The following is a 17,396-nucleotide window of genomic DNA, read 5'->3' as shown; positions in this document are numbered from 1 at the left end:
GTCCTTTGTAATGGACATGGTTTTTGTGTGTATGCGTTTTTCTATTTGTACCAAAATTCAACCGGTTTGATATCAGCATTCGGGTCTTCGCATCTAGTGAGCAATTCTTGTCACGGGTGCAATGGCACTCCTTGTGTCTTTTCAAAATTATTTTTAGGAATAGATTCCTCATTCTGTCTGTCTTTTCTCTCTTTCCTGGGTGTAAATTCCGGGGTACTTGCATCATAGAGCAGTTCCAAGGTTTATATTTGTGTCTCAGGCAAACTGAGTCAGCAGAGAGCGGTACCCGCCCAGACCCCGGGTCGACTACATCATCAACTCCATCCCGGAAGCACATCTACTTATTGCGCTCGTCATTCATTGGTTTTTTCCCGTCTTACTTCAGGTCTAGAACTTAGTCGCGCACCCTGGCCCTTTCTGGGTCTCTTTTTTTCTTTCTCGCAATGCTTACCGTTGTCTGTCTTTGAAGAGTCCAATGCCGGCACCCCGTGGCATCAATGGATAACCGCGGCTCCTTCTTCTTTTTCCTGCTGGTTTTCTACCTCCTCCTTAGCTCCCAGTCTAGACCCCCATTGGTTAATGAGGACCGGGAACGGCAGCGCGAGCTTGACCGCGAGCGACATGCACTTCGTCTATTGAATGGGTCGAGATATGGCGACTTCGATCCACCGGCCGAGCGATGGCTTCCTTTTGAGGGGCTGAGAAGTAACGATAGCTACGCATGGGACCTGTTCCCGCAGGTCAAAGACCGTGCTCGCCACCAGTTGCAGTCCGCCATTTCAAATGCCGGATTGGAAGCTCCAGGTGGTATAGAAGACCCCACTGTCTCGCCTACCCTGAACTTGACCAAGCTTCTCCTTCCCGTATATCGCAACTCGACAGGAAAGCTAAGAGGAGACTGGGTACGACGGATTGAAGATCCGCCTCGCCGTACAACTCTGAACGTCACTGCCATCGCCGAAGAACATGAATACTTCACTCATGAGTTCAGTCGCAATATCACTGGCAACGGGGGTACCTTTTACTTCGATATTGAAGAGGGAGGTGGCGAGGAGCTTCAAATGGGCGATGGTCTTGCAAGAGAAATGAGGGCGAGTTTGACCGTTGAGAGTGAGGACTTCTGGGGAAGTACCTGGTACCTCTCGTTATTCGGTATACACTTCCCTGACACCGGAAGCATCGTGTTGACTACCTCAAGCGAGAAATTTGGGGGCATCTTTTCGCTGCCACATTTCATGCTGTCCGCCGACTCATACAACTTGTCCCATGACCTTCTTCTCAAGTCGCTCTCGGACGCTATCTCGGAGAAGCAGAATCGACCTCCGACACTATTCCCTTGGCCTTCTCTGGCAGGAACAGAGCAAATCGAGTTCCCCGCGCCGAAATGTGAACATATCATTTACCTACAGCAGCATCCTGTTATGGTCGGTGATGCTGCGGCTGACCGATTATTACTGGAGCGCATGGAACAGGAGCTCAGATACCCCATGGGTGCACCGATTCCAGATCCTCCTCTGATGGTCATGTCTGCTGTCGTCTTCTCCCCAGACTGTGGATACATACTTGAAAGCAAGGGAACACCCGACTTCCCTCCGACTGATACGCTATATTTGTCCGGACCCAAAAGCGAAGAGTACAATAAATACGCAGCTCGCCTCGTTTTCGTGGTTTCCGGTGTATTTGTTGCACAAATTAGCCTACTCCTGCGCCAAATCAAAGAAGCCTCGACTCCTTCCACACGGAGTCGGGTCAGTTTCTATACCATCGCATTGATGGCGCTCGGCGATGCATTTGTCTTGGCTTTCATTGTCCTGGAACTCTACGCAGCCATCTCATTCTTGGTTCTGACTACTGCATCATTTTTGGCGTTCCTCTCTGTAAGTTATATTGGAATGAAGTTCATGATGGAGATATGGGCAGTGCAGGAGCCGGAAAGGCGTGAACAAGATCGTGCGCCCAATCCAGCAGCGCCCACTACACGGCCAGGAACTTTGCCTTTGCCCGCGACTGCTGCCGCGGTACGAGACTCGGGGGCTACCCCGGTCATCTTACCACCTGATCAAGATGCTCCGGATGACGAGACAGAACCACCGGCGCCCACCCGAACCACGCCCCCAACTCCAAGACAAATACGCAGCGATGTAGGGGCGATGTACGCAAGATTCTATTTTGCACTGTTCGGCATGCTCATCCTATCCGTCTGGGCCTTCCTCCTACCAAGACGCCTCGGCTCGATCTACACACGCTTCCTGGCAGCAGTCTACCTCTCATTCTGGGTCCCGCAGATTTACCGCAACGCAATGCGAAACTGCCGCAAGGCGCTCCGCTGGGACTTTGTGATCGGCCAGAGTATCCTGCGCCTCTTCCCATTCCTGTACTTCCTCACAGCCCGCGGAAACGTGCTCTTCATCCGACCCGACTGGACAAGCGCCTTCGTCATGACCGGATGGGTCTGGATCCAGGCCTGGATCCTAGCCAGCCAGGACATTCTCGGTCCGCGCTTCTTTGTACCGCGAGGCTGGGTGCCACCTGCATACGACTACCATCCCACGCTGCGTGATCTTTCCGGTACAGATGAAGATCTCGAAGCTGGCGGTGGCATGTTATCGATTGCATCACTGCGGGCTGATGAGCGAGATCTGGTCAGCGATTTCAAGGATGATGATAAGGATAAGCAGCGAAAAGATCGGAAGAAGGCTATGTTCGATTGTGCGATTTGCATGCAGGATATCGAGGTTCCTGTTCTTCCTGCGCCTTCCACTTCTGGTGGGACCAGTGTCGCTGATGGGGCTTCGAGCATCTTGAGTCGTCGTGCTTACATGGTTACCCCCTGTCGGCATATCTTCCACACTGCTTGTTTGGAAAGCTGGATGAGACTTCGACTTCAGTGTCCTATCTGTCGGGACACTATCCCTCCTGTATAGATGTGATGATTGTAATGTTCCCATTAAATGGTCCATACTCATTGGTATATTAATCCACTTTATAAGATTACGGTGTTCGAGATCTATACACACATCGATATAAATGTATAACTCACAAGTTTACAAAAAAAAGATAAAAAGTAATTTGCTTTGAACAGAATCTTGTTGAACAGTAGGCCAATCCACAGAGGAATCGACAAGTCTAAACGCTTTCGTTGAAGGAAACCAGCCATTGTCAAGCAACAACAAAACATAACATGACAAATAAAAAAGTAAAAAGGAATAAGTTCCAACCACATCAAACGGCAAGCAAGCATTATATATCACTTGTCTCGTCTACACAAATACAAATCTAAGCATCAATGGTAGCCTTGTAAGCAGCCTCATCAAGAAGCGCCTCAAGCTCAGCAGCATCAGCAACCTCAATCTCAGCAATCCAGCCCTCACCCTCGGGACTCTCGTTGATGGTCTTAGCCTTATCCTCGAGGATGCTGTTACCACGGATGACCTTGCCAGCAACGGGGGAGAGAACATCGGAAGCAGACTTGACGGACTCGACGGCACCGACGGGCTCGCCGGCCGCGATCTCGAGATCCTCCTCGGGGAGCTCGACGTAGACGACATCACCCAGGGAGTGGGCGGCGTAGTCGGTGATACCGATCTTGGCTGGAGAGGGTGGAATGGTATGTTAGCTACCCCGCTATTCATATATGATAGTGGACAGTATAATATACATGCGCCGCTTCGAACCAAGTGTGGTCGAGGGCGAGGGTATGTGTCCAATTGACAAGGGAGAGGCCCAACTAACCAGTCTTGCCGCCGTCGGCCAACTCAATCCACTCGTGCGACTCGGTGTACTTCTTCAGCTGGGCTAGAAATGCGAATTGATGCGCCGTTAGTCAAATGTGACATCATATAGCCCCGGAGGGTACATATCAAGCATTGTGATGCTTCATCGCCAGCCGGAGTATCTTGTATACCCTCCTGGACAGCATTGGGGGCACACAATACTCACAGAGAGGGCTCTGGGAGAAGCTCCTGGTTCCCCGCGGGAAACGGAAAGCGGGCGAAGCCCGGCAGGCGGGAGCCAGAGGCTTCTGGGCAAGGACGCGAGAAGCGAAGGGGCGGACGGCGCGAGCGACGGAAGACATTTTGGAGGGATTGAAGGGATTGAAGGGTTGGAAAGGGAAAAATGGGAAGAGGAGAGAGTTTAAGTAGGAAAGGAAGAGAGAGGAGCTTCCCCGGCGGAGTTTCGTTGACGCATTGGCTCCGATAAGGAATGCCAAGAACTGATAAGCCGGCCGAACCTTGTTGGATTTTGCGTGGCTTCAATTGCTTCATTTCTGTCTCTCATCGGGTTTGCACCATGTTGTACGAGCTGATTGCCATTGTACGTTGTTTTCTCGAGAATTGCGCACCTGTCTCCATATTATTATTTGAATTTGCTAACCAGCGCTCTGCTTGTAGGTCCGCCCGGGCAGCCTCAACGAGGTGCGAGAGTACGTCTGAATCAACCCCATCGCGGTCTCCATCAATCGGTCATCTCGAATACTAATATTCTCCCTGCAGGATTGCCCGTAATGCCGGTGCCCAGGTCATCCGCTCCGGCGGTGTTGTCCGCGGCTTCACCAACTGGGGAGCCTTCCGCTTGCCCCGAGTCACCACAAAACATCAGGCCCGATACTCTGAGGGTCACCACTTTATCATGCGCTTCGATGCCTCCGGCACTGTCCAGTCCAATGTTCGCCGGACTCTCGGTCTCGACCCCCGTATGATCAACTTCTCCGTGGTTAAGCTGGGCGACAAGCTTGAGGAGATTAAGAATGTCGAGGGCAAGGTTGGGTGGAACAACATTCGCCAGATCAGCGACACCATCTAATCGGCATAATTCTTTGTCCGACGTTTGTTCGGCTGTCGATAACAGATTTTGGAGCGTGGATTTGGTTTTCTTTTTGCATTATTGTTTGTTTTTGTATCATTATTGCACGGGCATTGGGATTACCACTCGACACTATCAGCGCGATTGGCGTATACTGTACAAAATACCAGTTTGATCTACAACTCTTTGTGTTGCTTTGAGTAACATAGATTCTGTCGGCATATATAAAAGTGTGCTGGACGCATCTTTTCCACGGCTTTTCCACACCTCGTGGGCTTTTACCAGTATCTTCAGATAAAGCTTATCGTCAGCTGAAAGAGTCCTTTCGCTAACGTTATATAGAAACGAGGATCTCAATACTTATAGCGCTAAGGCTCTTGAACGCCTCCACATAACCAATCACGGTTAACTAATTTCAAACACGCAGCCATGTCCCCTAGGTACACTGAAGTGTTTTAAAAGCCATCAGTCCCATACACCTGTATGTCCTTTAACATATCTCAGCCCTCAAATATCACATTCGACATCCTTAGGGTTGTGCCGCGTGACTAACAAGCCGAGGTATCGGCCATACCCGTCCGAGGTATCAAATCCCATACGTCTACTTCAATCTCCTTTCCCAACACTCGGTATCAATTCAGCTCAGTTCGCACTATCAGGCGTACCAGTCAAAGCAAGTGGTGTACATCCCCGCACTTTAGTGAACAACATTCACGCCGATCACTCAGGACATCCTTGATCGGACAGGTACAGGTACCATCACCGGGCCGCACCTCAACACCTCATAGGAGCATCTCGGAAAACTTTAACCCCCAAGTTGAAATCAAAAGATCTAACAGATCGTAAATTCGAGTCTTTTTGCCCTATGTCTCCACAACACGGGGCCCCAGGCAATGCCAGTGACGAACCGGCGTCCCCGCATTCCTTCGTTGAATTGATGGCATTAGAACGACTCGAGACAACATACATCTCGTCCGAAGACTCAGCTGGGCCAGACAAAATCGAAAGGTTCCGCTCTCTGGCAGCGCCATTTCCTCCTGGCGAGGGCACGCGCTCATTCGGCGGACATGTCTATGCGCAAGCCGCATACGCAGCGTCAAAGACTGTCGAACGGGGACTTGTAATCCATGTAAGTTCCTACAATTCAAGGTCAAAGCCAAATCCCCGAAAAGCAGAAGAAAAAAGCCAATGCTACCCAAGAAACATAAACACGAGCGCAAGCAAAACTAACCCCACAAACCAGGATATGACAGGCACATTCATCCTCCCCGGAAAACTAGACACACCATATACATATGCAGTCCGACACATCCGCGATGGGTACATGTACAGCACGCGCTCCATCGACGCCCGCCAAAACGGCAAGATCTGCTTCACAGCCATCTGCAGCTTCAAGCGCGATGAAAAACAAAGTCTATTCAACCACCAGCCCTCATCAGCACAAACACGCTTCAATTCGATCCTCACATCCAAGCCCGCAGAAGACCAACCCCTAAGTCCAAGCGTCGATGCAGACTGGTGGATTGAGAATGTCCGACGTGGCAATATAACCGAACGGCCATTCCCCGGGCTAGACGTGCGTAAGACTGATATGGGGTCTTTCAATGGTTCAGCGTTGGTTAAGGAGGAGCCTGAGCGGTATCGGCAGCTTACGCAGTATCGGCTTAAGGGGTCGCCTGAGGTTGATGGGGATGTTGGGTGGAAGGTTGTTAGGGAGAGGGAGGAGGCGGGTGAGTATGATAATCTTTATGTGTGTGCGCATATGTATTCTAGTGATAAGAATTCTTTGTTGCTTATTCCTAGGGCGTTGGGAATTCGGGCTTGGAGTGAGATGGCTAGTTTGACGCTTACTGTTATTGTTCATTTGCATGGGGAGGCGTTGAGGATGGTCGATTGGGGGAAGATTGGTGCTGGGACTGGGACTGGAAATGGGAATGGGAATGAGGAGTTACCAATGAAGTGGTTTGTGCAGGAGGGATGGACGCCTAGGGCTGCGGAGAATCGGGCGGTGCATGAGAGTTTCCTTTGGGGTCCTGATGGTTCGTTGATTGCGACTTCTTTGCAAGATAGTATGTTGAGACTGAGACGGTTGGCGACGGAGTCGAATTTGTGATGTTTTTGTTACATGGCTAGGTAGTTTGTCTTGTATATACCTGGTGCTTTTTAGACTAGATAGCTAGATGGATACCATTAAACCAGGCATTGGCCTTTATTCGACCTGTTATCCAGTTCTATAGACATTGGATCATGAAATCAATCTGCAAAAGCAGCTCTTCGATTAATGAGGCCCATAGAGGTAACCGAGTATGATATATATATCGCTAAAAAAGACAAGGGTATAGTTTTAACAAACAAGACAGCACAAAACAAACCCCAGACCACTCAAATATCTTCCCCGGAGATATTAGCATGCTTGAAATACTTCATCCCAACCCAAGCAACAACGACCCAAACCCAAGACATAACAGCGGTAAGAATAATAAGCGCAGGATAATACCCAACAATGGGCAACGTAGGATCATCCTCCAATTCCGGCGGCGCATACGGTGTCTCACCAACATCCCAAGCCCAACTCCAAACCTCAAAGCAACTCCCAATACCAACAACAAATACCAACCACGTCACAATCAATATAATCCACCCCCACCACTCCGTCTCCGAGTAGTCCCAGTCAACATCCGCACTATTACCATTATTCTTCATCTCGACGGGATTCGAAGCTAGCGGTGAAGACTTCGGTCTGTGGACGGTTCTGTATGCTGTTTCGGATTGTGGTGCAAGTGGGTAGAATGCGTCCGGGCTGGACGACTGCGTTTGCGTGGAGATGTGTAGACCAGCGGCGGCAGCAGTGGTTTTCGGACTTGTCCCCGTCCCACTCCCAGTTCCGGACGTCATGATTGAATTTGAACCCAGGCGCGGGAACGAAACCAGGTCCTCGTCGTCTGTGGCTGTTTCCTCGCCGTGCAGTGTCTGCCGCGCGACGCTCTGCCGCCGCCGTGTTAGCGGCGGCCGAGCAGTTTTCAGTGTATTATTATTGTGGAAGAAGCCCAGGTCTGCGTCTGCATCGTCGTCGATGCTGGCGCGCGGGTAGGATTTGGGGCCATGTTCTGCGGAGGGTTGGTGGTCTTTTAGGGAGGAGTGTTGGAAGTGATCGGGATCGCTGGGGAGACCGGATATGGAGGTAGATGTGGATGTGGCGGTGTCTGCGCGACTTGAATCGGCTGCAATTTTGGTGGAGGTTGACGTTCTTTTTTCTCGTGATTCTAGTCTTGGGCCTAGTAGTGCTGTTTTCCGGAGTGAGCCACGGCGGCGGCGCGTGCGGCGTTGCGCGAGCGCGGCGGACATTGCGCGGCTGCTTGTGCTTGTGCTTCCGCTGTTGGTTGCATTGCTTTGTCCGCTCTCGTTTGTTGGCATGCTGGATTGGAGGTCCACGGGGGTGAGGAAGGAGAGTCGTGCGAGTAGAGAGGCTGAGAGGCTGCGTTTGTGGCTGGATCGGCGATTGGGTGAACCGTCGGACGGCGGCAGGTCCGCATTGTTGGCTTCCATTGGTACGGGAAGTTGCCGTCAATCCACAATCTGGGGAATGCTTCGTTTCAGGGGCTTTGAGTGGAAGTTGTATACTGTATGTATACGGTGAGAAGTAGCTGTATGATGTGGCCTACTTTGTCAGGCACCAAATCCACCTGCACTACTGCAGGTCAGTTACCACTACATTTATTGGGACAGTGTTATAACTACATGTACGATAGAGTTGGGCAATACTCGCAGTACACATCAAGAAACATGGCCTATGGCCAATGCAATGCAATGCATGCTAGAAACAGAATCCAAACATCTAAACAGAAAAACCAAATTGGTATCTGGGCTAAAACGCCAAAGGTGTCACGCAAGGAAATTCATCACAGCATATACGGATATTCCATGTCATCCATAGCTCATCTTTCGATAGTATCAAAAGACTGACAAAATCACAAAGTAAAATACATGTACTCGAATGATGAACTAGAAAAATCAAACAGTCCAAATACGCGGTGAGAGAGTAGGGAGGCGCTTTTATTTGAGAGCATAGCCAAAAAGTCCAAGGAACCCTTGATCGCAAGGCACGCTTAATGGAAAGAAAGATGAAAAAGATCGAAATCAACACAGTGGACTTGGGGTATTGGTGCGCAAGACACAAATTCCGTTTCAGACAAAAGCAGTTTGCTCGCTTGAAAATCCACTCAAGAGACAATTTGAAATAAAGAGAAATAAAGAAAGAAATATCAACGGAGATGGGGAATTGTAGAGGTGCTATGGAGAGAGAAAGACAAGAAGCAAAAACTTGTTAAGACAACTTGGTTCTGTTAGCGAAAGCCGAGTAACCCGACTGCAACCTGTTCACGAAGAACCGAGCTACGCCTGGTAGCCTCCGTTGAAGTTGTTGTTGGACTGGTCCCAGTTGCCGGAAGGGGACATGGGCTGGCCACGGCCGTAGCCTCCGGCGTTACCTGCCTGGGGATAACCCTGACCAGGCATGGCGGGACCGGTGAAGTTGTTGGCTTGTTGGTCCCAGCCTCGACCAGCAGGGGCAGGACCTATTCTTGTCAGTAACAGTTCAGACGGAAGGGAGGTGGCAGGCTAACCTTGGTTCATAGGGTTCGGGGGACCACCGTACTGGGGGAAGAATCCAGCAGGGCTGTTGTTGAACCCGGCGTTGGCTTGCTGGGGAGAGAAGGTGTCGTACTGGCCGGTCGGAGGGCGATCCTTGCCCCACTGTGACTGTTAGTAAACGCAAAAACACGCCGGAACATTAGTAACTTACGCTGCATTTCAACGGACGACCGTTGACATTATAGCCGTTCAGCTGGCAGATTGCAGAGGCAGCGTTCTCATGCGAATCCATCTTCACGAATGCAAAGCCACGGTCAGCCTGGAGACGAGTCTCAAGAACATAACCGAAGTTCTGGAAGAGCGGAACCAAGTCGTTTTGGGAAGTATAAGGAGTGAGGTTGCCGACATAGCAGGTAGTCTGCCACTGAGGAGTCTGCTGAGCCACCATGTCGTAGCTCTGGATGCCGTGAGTAGGGAAGTGGTGGTGACCGAAAGGAGTGGTGGGAGTCATGCCCATGGCAGCCATAGCCTGCTGCTGAGAGATCGAAGGCTGACCCTTCTGGTTGGCCCAGTTGCAGCGGATGGCACGAGAGCCGAGCCATTCACCGTCCATGGAAGTGAGAGCCTTGTCAGCCTCAGCGCGATCGCGGAAAGCGACAAATCCGTATCCACGAGAGCGACCAGTCTTCATGTCCCACATCACACGGGCTTCCGATACTGAACCGAAAGCAGAGAAGGCCTGTGACAGTACCTCGTCGTTTACCTCATTGCTCAAGTCGCCGACGAAGATGTGGAAGTGGTTAGAGGTATCCTCCTTGTTGGTGCTGTTGGATTGGTAGGCCCAGTTGACGCGGATTTCCTTCAAATCAGTCAGAACAAAGCCAGATTACCGGAATAAAGGGAACTCACCGATTGGTGAATCCGGCGGCCGTTCAGGGTCTGCATGGCTCTCTCAGCGGCACCGGGGTCGTCAAACTCCACGAAACCATAGTTGTGGCCCTTGGTGGTGAATTGGCCCTAGAAAACAACAAGGTCAGATACCGATTATGTTTTCTGCCGGAGAAAAGACAACAGCTGGTGGAGTACCACGGAGTATTATCGGTGCACACGGGGGATGCACGATGCAGGGGATGCCCGTCAGGAGGACTCACATTCTTGTCCGGAATGATCTTCACGCTGAGCACGTGGCCTGTGGTTTCAAAGATTTGCTTCAAGATGTCCTCAGTCACCCTTGGATCCAGTCCACCCACGTAGAGAGCTCTCTTGTTCGGTTCGGGGGCGGCTCGGCGCACGTAGCCTCCAGCGCTTGTAGGAGACATCATATTGCTTCCGGACATGGGGGACATGGCGGTCGGGATCGGATTGGTATTCTGGGGAATGATCACAGGGGGACGCGGGGGCGGGGGCATGTGAGATGGGGGGCCCTGGCCGTTGCCTTGAGCAGCATCGTACTGTTGATTGACAGCAGGAGGCTGTGGCAGAGAAGCAGCCGATGCCTGAGCGTTTTCAGCCATTGTGACTTCTTGGAGAAATCGAAGATATTCCAAAGGCGATCAGAGGAAGCGAATGAGGCAGGTGGTCGGGATTAAATGTCAGACTGGGGGGTCCCGGTTGGCGATCTGTCAAATTCGGGGCGTTTTGAGACAATCCAGAAGCTTCGCTGAAACCCACAATCGCAAGCAAGACCGGAAAGTATAGTATAAAGGATGGGAATTAAGGGGAACAGGCCGATCAAAGATGAAGCTAAACAAAGAACGGGTATAAACAGTGCTAGGAGACACCGAGAGCCCGTGACGGAGATGATACGATCGGAGGGTAAGGAGGGAAGACCCAACAAACTAGGAAAGAAACCTAGAAGGAACAAGAAAAAGAAACAGAAAAGGAAAAAAAGATGGAGAGATGAAGAAGAAAGAAAAGAGAAGAGTAAAGGGAGACTTAGCCGCTAGGGGTGGGGGGAGGACACCAAACCCCAACGGGATTAGCCGCACGACTTCTCTTCTATCACTCTTCCTTCTATCACTTCTATATATCACTGCCACTCTACACATGGCTGGCTTTGCTGATCCACAGTCCCTTGGGGACCTCTCAAGTATCATAGAGCGCACGGTAAGTGCTCAAACATGTCTCTCAATACACACAGCTTGACACTCTCTAGCTCCTTGACACCGGTCGTGTGTTTCGTAAGTCGGGTTCCATGACGTCCAGAGCCCATGTACAGCGATCCATCCCTTTCTACCATGACAGCTTCCAAAATGCCCTGGATAACCTGTCAGAGCAAATTGTGAGTGACATCGGAGCTTGCTCCCGTGACTCCATGCATTCCAAGTCAATTTTTGCTTTTTCCTCGCTAACCATCCACAGTTCATCGCCAAGGCATTCTTGGAGAAAGACTACGAGGCTCTCAAGGCGACCAGCGCTGTTCCTCAGCCCATCGAAGATGTGGCTATGAGCGATGTCAACCAGAAAGTGGAACCTGAAGCTCAACCCCTAGTTGAGAAAGTAGAGTCCGGCACGGAGCTTGAGCAACCGGCACTTAAGCTAGAGGAGGGGATTCCTGTGAACCAGCCAGCCCCAGAAACCAAACCCGACATCCAGGATGACCACGTAGTCGTCAAAAAAGAAAGCGACAGCAAAGCACCTGACTCAGCATTTCCCGGCACCAACGAGGATCTCAACTTCGACTCGGTTCTCAACGACACGGGCGGCACCAACGACTTCGACCTCAGTCTCGACTTCAACGATAACGACATGGGAAATCAAGCGTTCCTGTCAGGATCCAACTTTGCCGGCGCGGGCGCCACGGGAGCCACCGAGAAGCCGGTCACATCACAGCCCATGGAAGCCACCGCCTCCACCGGTGGCGGTGCATTCGACATGGAACTGCAAAAGACCGAAGGGGATGACAATTTCCTACAAGGCAATGCTACGGATGATTTCATGGCACCGGCCGAATCTAACTTTGACGACCTGTTCATGGACACAGATAATTTCGGAGAAAATGGCGGCGACTTCAATCAGCTTGAGGGGGATAGTCTGATGAATGTCAATGAGCTGGATGACAATTGGTTCAATTAATCCGACGGTATGTGATAGATGATAGATGGTGGTGATGAGGTGAATTCTACATGTACACTGCCGGAGATGCAGATTAGCAATAGCCGGTGCCGCTTGTGGGGAAATAGTCTCCTGCGATCTGCACAGTTGCATCCGGCACTAGTGATCTCAAGCATATCTCGTGTCTATGACACGTAATTTGGAGGAGGGTACTCCGTACATTATGTGTAGGATGTCTCATAGTTCTGTTACCTAAGGTCACACAAACTAATGTTCACTACTGCACTTAACGTTACTACATATAGGTAGGCTTGTGGAACATATGCACTGATCAGGCAATAAAAGTACAAAATTCAATAGTCACTACTAGCACCGGTTACAGTGGATGTGTCATCTAACGGATGTTGCCAATAATTATGAGCCCACAATTTGGCATGCTTACAATGTAACGTACACATGTCCTTTCAATTTTCTAAGTTGACACGGACCCGGTGTATCATATTCCCGTATGTAACCTCTAGGTCACCGTCTGAGTAACCTGACCAATGTTTTGGCCTTGCAATGCTTGATGGCCCAAATCGTGTTTTGAGATACAGACGCGCTTACGAAAGATCATCGCAGGTTAGCACGCTATGTGAACCGCATATCCATTAGCCATCAATGGGGATTGCAAAAATAAATTCGAGGCTTCCAGGTCCGGAGTATGTTCAATGTATCAATGTGAACGTTTGCAGCTCCATCTCGTGTGCCTCCTCCTGCCTTCAGGCAGCATCAACAGCGGAGTCATTGAAATAAACAAGCCACTAGTACCCATTTACACGGAGCTGGAACATTCTCTGCTTCTAGCGTGTTTTGCAACCCGAGATATGGCAAGGCACATAGATGTACACCGTTGCCTGTCACTGGGGATAGCAAACTCTACTTTACGCCCTATGACATAGGTAAAGTACCTTTTCCTTTACCAGCAGGCTTGTGGCTGTGCTAGCTCTCCATCTCCAAGTCAGAGAATATGAATGGGGCCGTTGTATGGAGTATACATACTCGTGAAAAGGACACGGCAAATAACAATACTCAAAGCTCAAGGCTAGGCACAAGCCGAAGTCCCACCTAGGCACCTGGGCACCTGGGCACTCTCGACTTTGACCAAGGTTGAAACTGCTGTAAAGCTCACATGGAAATGACAACCAAGCGCGAACTGCGCCAATAACTCTAATGCTAAGCTCCCCTTAAAGAATAAGGTATTCGGAGCCAAAAAGCGGTGTTAAGAACCCCAATGACGTAAGAGGCAGGCCCGATTGAAGATCGGCACACCTGGAGAATCCAAATCAGGGCAGGGGAAATTGGCTATCAGGAAATCCAGAACTGGGGCACAGACGGGGGTTTGACCTCTAATTCTGGCCCGTTGTCTTGTCAGTGTGAGGAGTTAAAGTTGTTAGTTAAGTTAGCCTCATGCCCATGGCTGATGAGGTCATCGGCACGGGACTACCTATTCTAGGTACTACTCGAGTTCAACAGTTGTCAAGCACATGCGTGTCGTCATGTAATGTATGCCTAGGTTAAGGAGTGTAGAAGTGCATATAATGAATATTATAAGACGTTGAAGGGTATGAATTACTGCACATGTCCATGTATGGATCGCCAGACTTTCCCGAGGAAGGTTCCTCCAGTGGCTGATGGCTGATCCATGTGACCAGTATTGCGCGTACTCTTAGATCATACCTACGATTAAGTAGAGACTTATATTTCCGAGAATACAGTTCCCACCTGAGGATTTATACCACATAACTGAAGTATCATAGCCTGGTTGTATATAAGGATATTACAATTGATCATCCCCGCAGACTTCTACCCGAACTACCCGTAGATGCCGTAGATGCCGTGAATGCCGTGAATACATTACCTACATAGAATGAGCATTAGTACCGTATGGTTAGAAGATTTGAGGGACTAAAGGCCGTTCGATCCGCTTTATACGGAGAATCTCTCCAGAGAGCCCAATGGATCGGATCGCCGGAAATGAGCCGTGGCTTTGTTAATGGTGTTGTCATTGTCTTGGGCCCATCCCGTGGATCGGGGCACCTTTGGCTTTTTTAATAGTTCGCCTCTTTTGCTTTTTATACTCTTCTACTATAGTTGGAGGCATTTGCCAAAGAAAACCACAATTATTCCCCCTCACGGCCAAGTCCTGCATCTAAAAGGATCTGCGGGATGATCTGGGACCGCTTATGAAGTCCACACCCCAAGAATTCCAGGGCTTCTTTTTACTCCTTACTTTGAAGGGACACAAGGGGGACAGGTTTCACAAAGGTGAGTCTTTGTCAACATTCCTAGAACTCCCTTCCTCTGGGACTATGAGATGGGATTCCCATCTCTTCCTTTCACGATGCCCAACCCTGCAAGATGATGGGAGCTAACGTCCTCCCGCTGCCCGCGCAGTTGAGCTCGCGGTCAGCAACAACTAGTCCAACCCACTCGAACTTCACAGGAACGCCCTCGTTAACGGAAACCATCTCCAATTTTCTACCATCCCGGTCGGCTCGTCGCCAGACCGTGTGCTTCGATTCCCTCGATTCCCTCTCCCGCGAGGTAACCTTCCCGAAACAGAGTCGCAGGGACTCGATCCTCAGAAAGCTGGCGGGGCCACGTGAAAACGCGAAGCGGTTCCTTCGCTTGCGCTCGTCTGGAGTCCAGGCGCCTTCACTACGCCTTACCCCGCGTGGTGTACGACCAGTCTCGGAGATTATCATCGCTTCCTCCCCACCGACATCGGTCGACTTGGATCCCGATATGCGTTCCGAATCCTCCTCCACTACGGACGTGATGCCCCGGACTGTGTCGGATCAGGATGTCTCGTCGTCTGATTTGACCACACCATTTACGCCCTTACATAATGAGAAGATTGTTGCTACTGGCAGTGGGATTTCTGTCGGCATCGCTCTGACAGAGCCGGTGCTTTATTTGCAGGGTTATGACCAGCATGACCCGAGTAGTAAAAAGTCCGCTATTTTACGTGGACAACTACATTTGAAAGTGACCAAGTGCATTAAGATCAAGAAGATCTCGATCTGTTTCCGCGGCCATGCCCAGACCGACTGGCCAGATGGTATGTCCAGACCTCACTGCACGTCTCGATATCAACTAACCCTTGTGCAGGCATCCCGCCCAAGAAGATTCATTTTCACGATAAGAAGGATCTTGTCACTCACGGCGTGATCTACTTTAACCACGGCGATACCGCTCTCATGCAGAATGATTACGGCGCGCATTACTACCAGCACGCCAAACCGATATCAGCCGTACCAGGCAAGGATGTAGTGACCATGTCAACTCGAGAGCTCTTCTCCAACCGAAGCTCCGTCACTACTCTCGCTCCACCTACCAGCCGAGAAACCAAGCGCCTCTCCCTGCAGACGAATCGCGGCCACTCGCGCAGTTTCAGCAGGAATGAGCCCCCGACCACCCAACCCCAGCCTCAGCGCAACTACCGCATGTTCCCTGTGGGCGATTATCTCTACAGCTTCGAGTTCCCCATCGACGGCTCATTGCCCGAGACGATCAAAACAGATCTTGGATCTGTACGTTATGACCTGGAAGCGATGGTAGAACGATCAGGCGCGTTCCGACCCAACCTTCTGGGCACCATGGAGATTCCAGTGATCCGCACTCCGGCCGAGGGATCGCTGGAACAAGTCGAGCCGATTGCGATCTCACGGAACTGGGAGGACCAACTACATTATGACATTGTCATCTCAGGAAAGTCGTTCCCGTTGGGCTCGCAGATCCCGATTGCGTTCAAGTTGACACCACTCGCGAAAGTGGAATGTCACCGCATCAAGGTGTACGTGACGGAGAACATTCAGCACTGGACTGCAGACAAGAGTGTCCATCGCTTGCAACCAGCGAAGAAGGTTCTGCTGTTTGAGAAACGCGCCGACTCGTCTAGTGTGAGCACATACCCCGGTAGCTCCATGCGTGTCACTGCAGGCGGCGGCATCGACTGGGATCACCGCGCAGCCGCCGCAAGAGGCGAGGAGATCGTGGATCGAAACCGAACGAATCTGCTGGGCAATCTATCCAACGACTCCGGCGTCGGTCCGACTGAAATGGAATTCAATGTGCAACTCCCAAGCTGCCACGAAATGAAGGGCCGTGATGAAGGCCAGCGCCTCCACTTCGACACAACATACGAAAACATCCAGATCAACCACTGGATCAAGGTAAGCAACCCATCCCCATTCCACACCACCTCTCACCCATACTAACAAACCCAGATCGTCCTCCGCCTCTCCAAGGTCGACGAAAGAGACCCCACAAAACGTCGCCACTTCGAAATCTCCATCGATTCGCCCTTCCACATCCTCTCCTGCAAAGCAACCCAAGCAAACATCTACCTCCCAGCCTACACCAACCCTGCCACCGACCCGGAACCCCCAGCCCAAGAATTCGAATGCGGCTGCCCAGGCGCACCCCCCGCGCCCCGCGATAGAATTCCAACCCCCTCAATCTCCGACCGCGAAGATAGCAACCCAAATCTTGCCCGCCGCGGCTCAACGGGGCACACCTTCGCCCGCAGTTTCACCAACGGCTCGGGCGGTCTCGCCAGGCCCCCACAGGCCCACCTCGCCAACCCAGGCCTGGACCGCGGGCTTAACCCGCCTAGACCGATGCATCTTCTCCGCGCCCCGTCTTATGCTCCCCCGCCCTTTGAGGATGTACCCCCTCCTCCGCCGCTTATTACTCCCCCGCCGGAATACACCACTATCGTCGGCGATGGCGATCGCGAGAGTGTGCTTGAAGATTACTTCTCGCGGTTATCGTTCTACGAGGAGCATGAGGATGATGATCGGGGACGGGGTCGTGTCGATGTCCCTCTTACGCCTGGTGGCCGTGTTAATCGCAGTATGGATGTTCCGCGTGAATGGGTGCGTATCGAGGATTATTTCCAGTAA

General features: G+C 51.1%; 8 protein-coding genes across 8 annotated transcripts; 5 read left to right on the top strand and 3 right to left on the bottom strand.

The window, feature by feature from the left end:
• Positions 1 to 497: 497 nt before the first annotated feature.
• On the top strand, positions 498 to 2,924 carry dscA (ubiquitin-protein ligase dscA; the record flags this gene model as incomplete). The annotated part of the gene is made up of 1 exon (XM_022628713.1): positions 498 to 2,924. One exon carries the CDS (start codon positions 498 to 500, stop codon positions 2,922 to 2,924), a length of 2,427 nt encoding a protein of 808 aa, XP_022491833.1.
• Positions 2,925 to 3,276: 352 nt separating this feature from the next.
• PENARI_c003G02109 (glycine decarboxylase subunit H) lies at positions 3,277 to 4,075 on the bottom strand (the record flags this gene model as incomplete). The annotated part of the gene is made up of 3 exons (XM_022628149.1): positions 3,277 to 3,590; positions 3,733 to 3,795; positions 3,940 to 4,075. 3 exons carry the CDS (start codon positions 4,073 to 4,075, stop codon positions 3,277 to 3,279), a joined length of 513 nt encoding a protein of 170 aa, XP_022491921.1.
• Positions 4,076 to 4,290: 215 nt separating this feature from the next.
• PENARI_c003G04035 (mitochondrial 37S ribosomal protein bS6m) lies at positions 4,291 to 4,803 on the top strand (the record flags this gene model as incomplete). The annotated part of the gene is made up of 3 exons (XM_022628271.1): positions 4,291 to 4,314; positions 4,392 to 4,423; positions 4,494 to 4,803. 3 exons carry the CDS (start codon positions 4,291 to 4,293, stop codon positions 4,801 to 4,803), a joined length of 366 nt encoding a protein of 121 aa, XP_022491377.1.
• An 865-nt stretch (positions 4,804 to 5,668) lies between these two features.
• PENARI_c003G08483 (acyl-CoA thioesterase) lies at positions 5,669 to 6,975 on the top strand (the record flags this gene model as incomplete). The annotated part of the gene is made up of 4 exons (XM_022628591.1): positions 5,669 to 5,932; positions 6,047 to 6,537; positions 6,607 to 6,872; positions 6,971 to 6,975. 4 exons carry the CDS (start codon positions 5,669 to 5,671, stop codon positions 6,973 to 6,975), a joined length of 1,026 nt encoding a protein of 341 aa, XP_022491357.1.
• Positions 6,976 to 7,185: 210 nt separating this feature from the next.
• PENARI_c003G08862 (PIG-Y family protein) lies at positions 7,186 to 8,349 on the bottom strand (the record flags this gene model as incomplete). Its single annotated transcript, XM_022628616.1, has 1 exon — positions 7,186 to 8,349. The coding sequence occupies one exon, from the start codon at positions 8,347 to 8,349 to the stop codon at positions 7,186 to 7,188; it is 1,164 nt and encodes a 387-aa protein (XP_022491875.1).
• An 846-nt stretch (positions 8,350 to 9,195) lies between these two features.
• On the bottom strand, positions 9,196 to 10,907 carry PENARI_c003G03875 (uncharacterized protein; the record flags this gene model as incomplete). The annotated part of the gene is made up of 5 exons (XM_022628257.1): positions 9,196 to 9,377; positions 9,426 to 9,555; positions 9,605 to 10,252; positions 10,303 to 10,410; positions 10,545 to 10,907. The coding sequence occupies 5 exons, from the start codon at positions 10,905 to 10,907 to the stop codon at positions 9,196 to 9,198; spliced, it is 1,431 nt and encodes a 476-aa protein (XP_022492120.1).
• A 532-nt stretch (positions 10,908 to 11,439) lies between these two features.
• Positions 11,440 to 12,468, top strand: PENARI_c003G03069 (uncharacterized protein; the record flags this gene model as incomplete). The annotated part of the gene is made up of 3 exons (XM_022628207.1): positions 11,440 to 11,499; positions 11,549 to 11,674; positions 11,755 to 12,468. 3 exons carry the CDS (start codon positions 11,440 to 11,442, stop codon positions 12,466 to 12,468), a joined length of 900 nt encoding a protein of 299 aa, XP_022491909.1.
• Positions 12,469 to 14,847: 2,379 nt separating this feature from the next.
• On the top strand, positions 14,848 to 17,396 carry PENARI_c003G06261 (arrestin family protein; the record flags this gene model as incomplete). The annotated part of the gene is made up of 3 exons (XM_022628435.1): positions 14,848 to 15,550; positions 15,601 to 16,664; positions 16,719 to 17,396. The coding sequence occupies 3 exons, from the start codon at positions 14,848 to 14,850 to the stop codon at positions 17,394 to 17,396; spliced, it is 2,445 nt and encodes an 814-aa protein (XP_022492104.1).

Source organism: Penicillium arizonense (genome assembly GCF_001773325.1).
Source record: "Penicillium arizonense strain CBS 141311 chromosome Unknown PENARI_contig003, whole genome shotgun sequence".
In the NCBI taxonomy this organism is placed as follows: Eukaryota; Fungi; Ascomycota; class Eurotiomycetes; order Eurotiales; family Aspergillaceae; genus Penicillium; species Penicillium arizonense.
The sequence above is the reverse complement of the archived record's forward strand: the minus strand, read 5'-3'. Positions and strand labels throughout refer to the sequence as shown.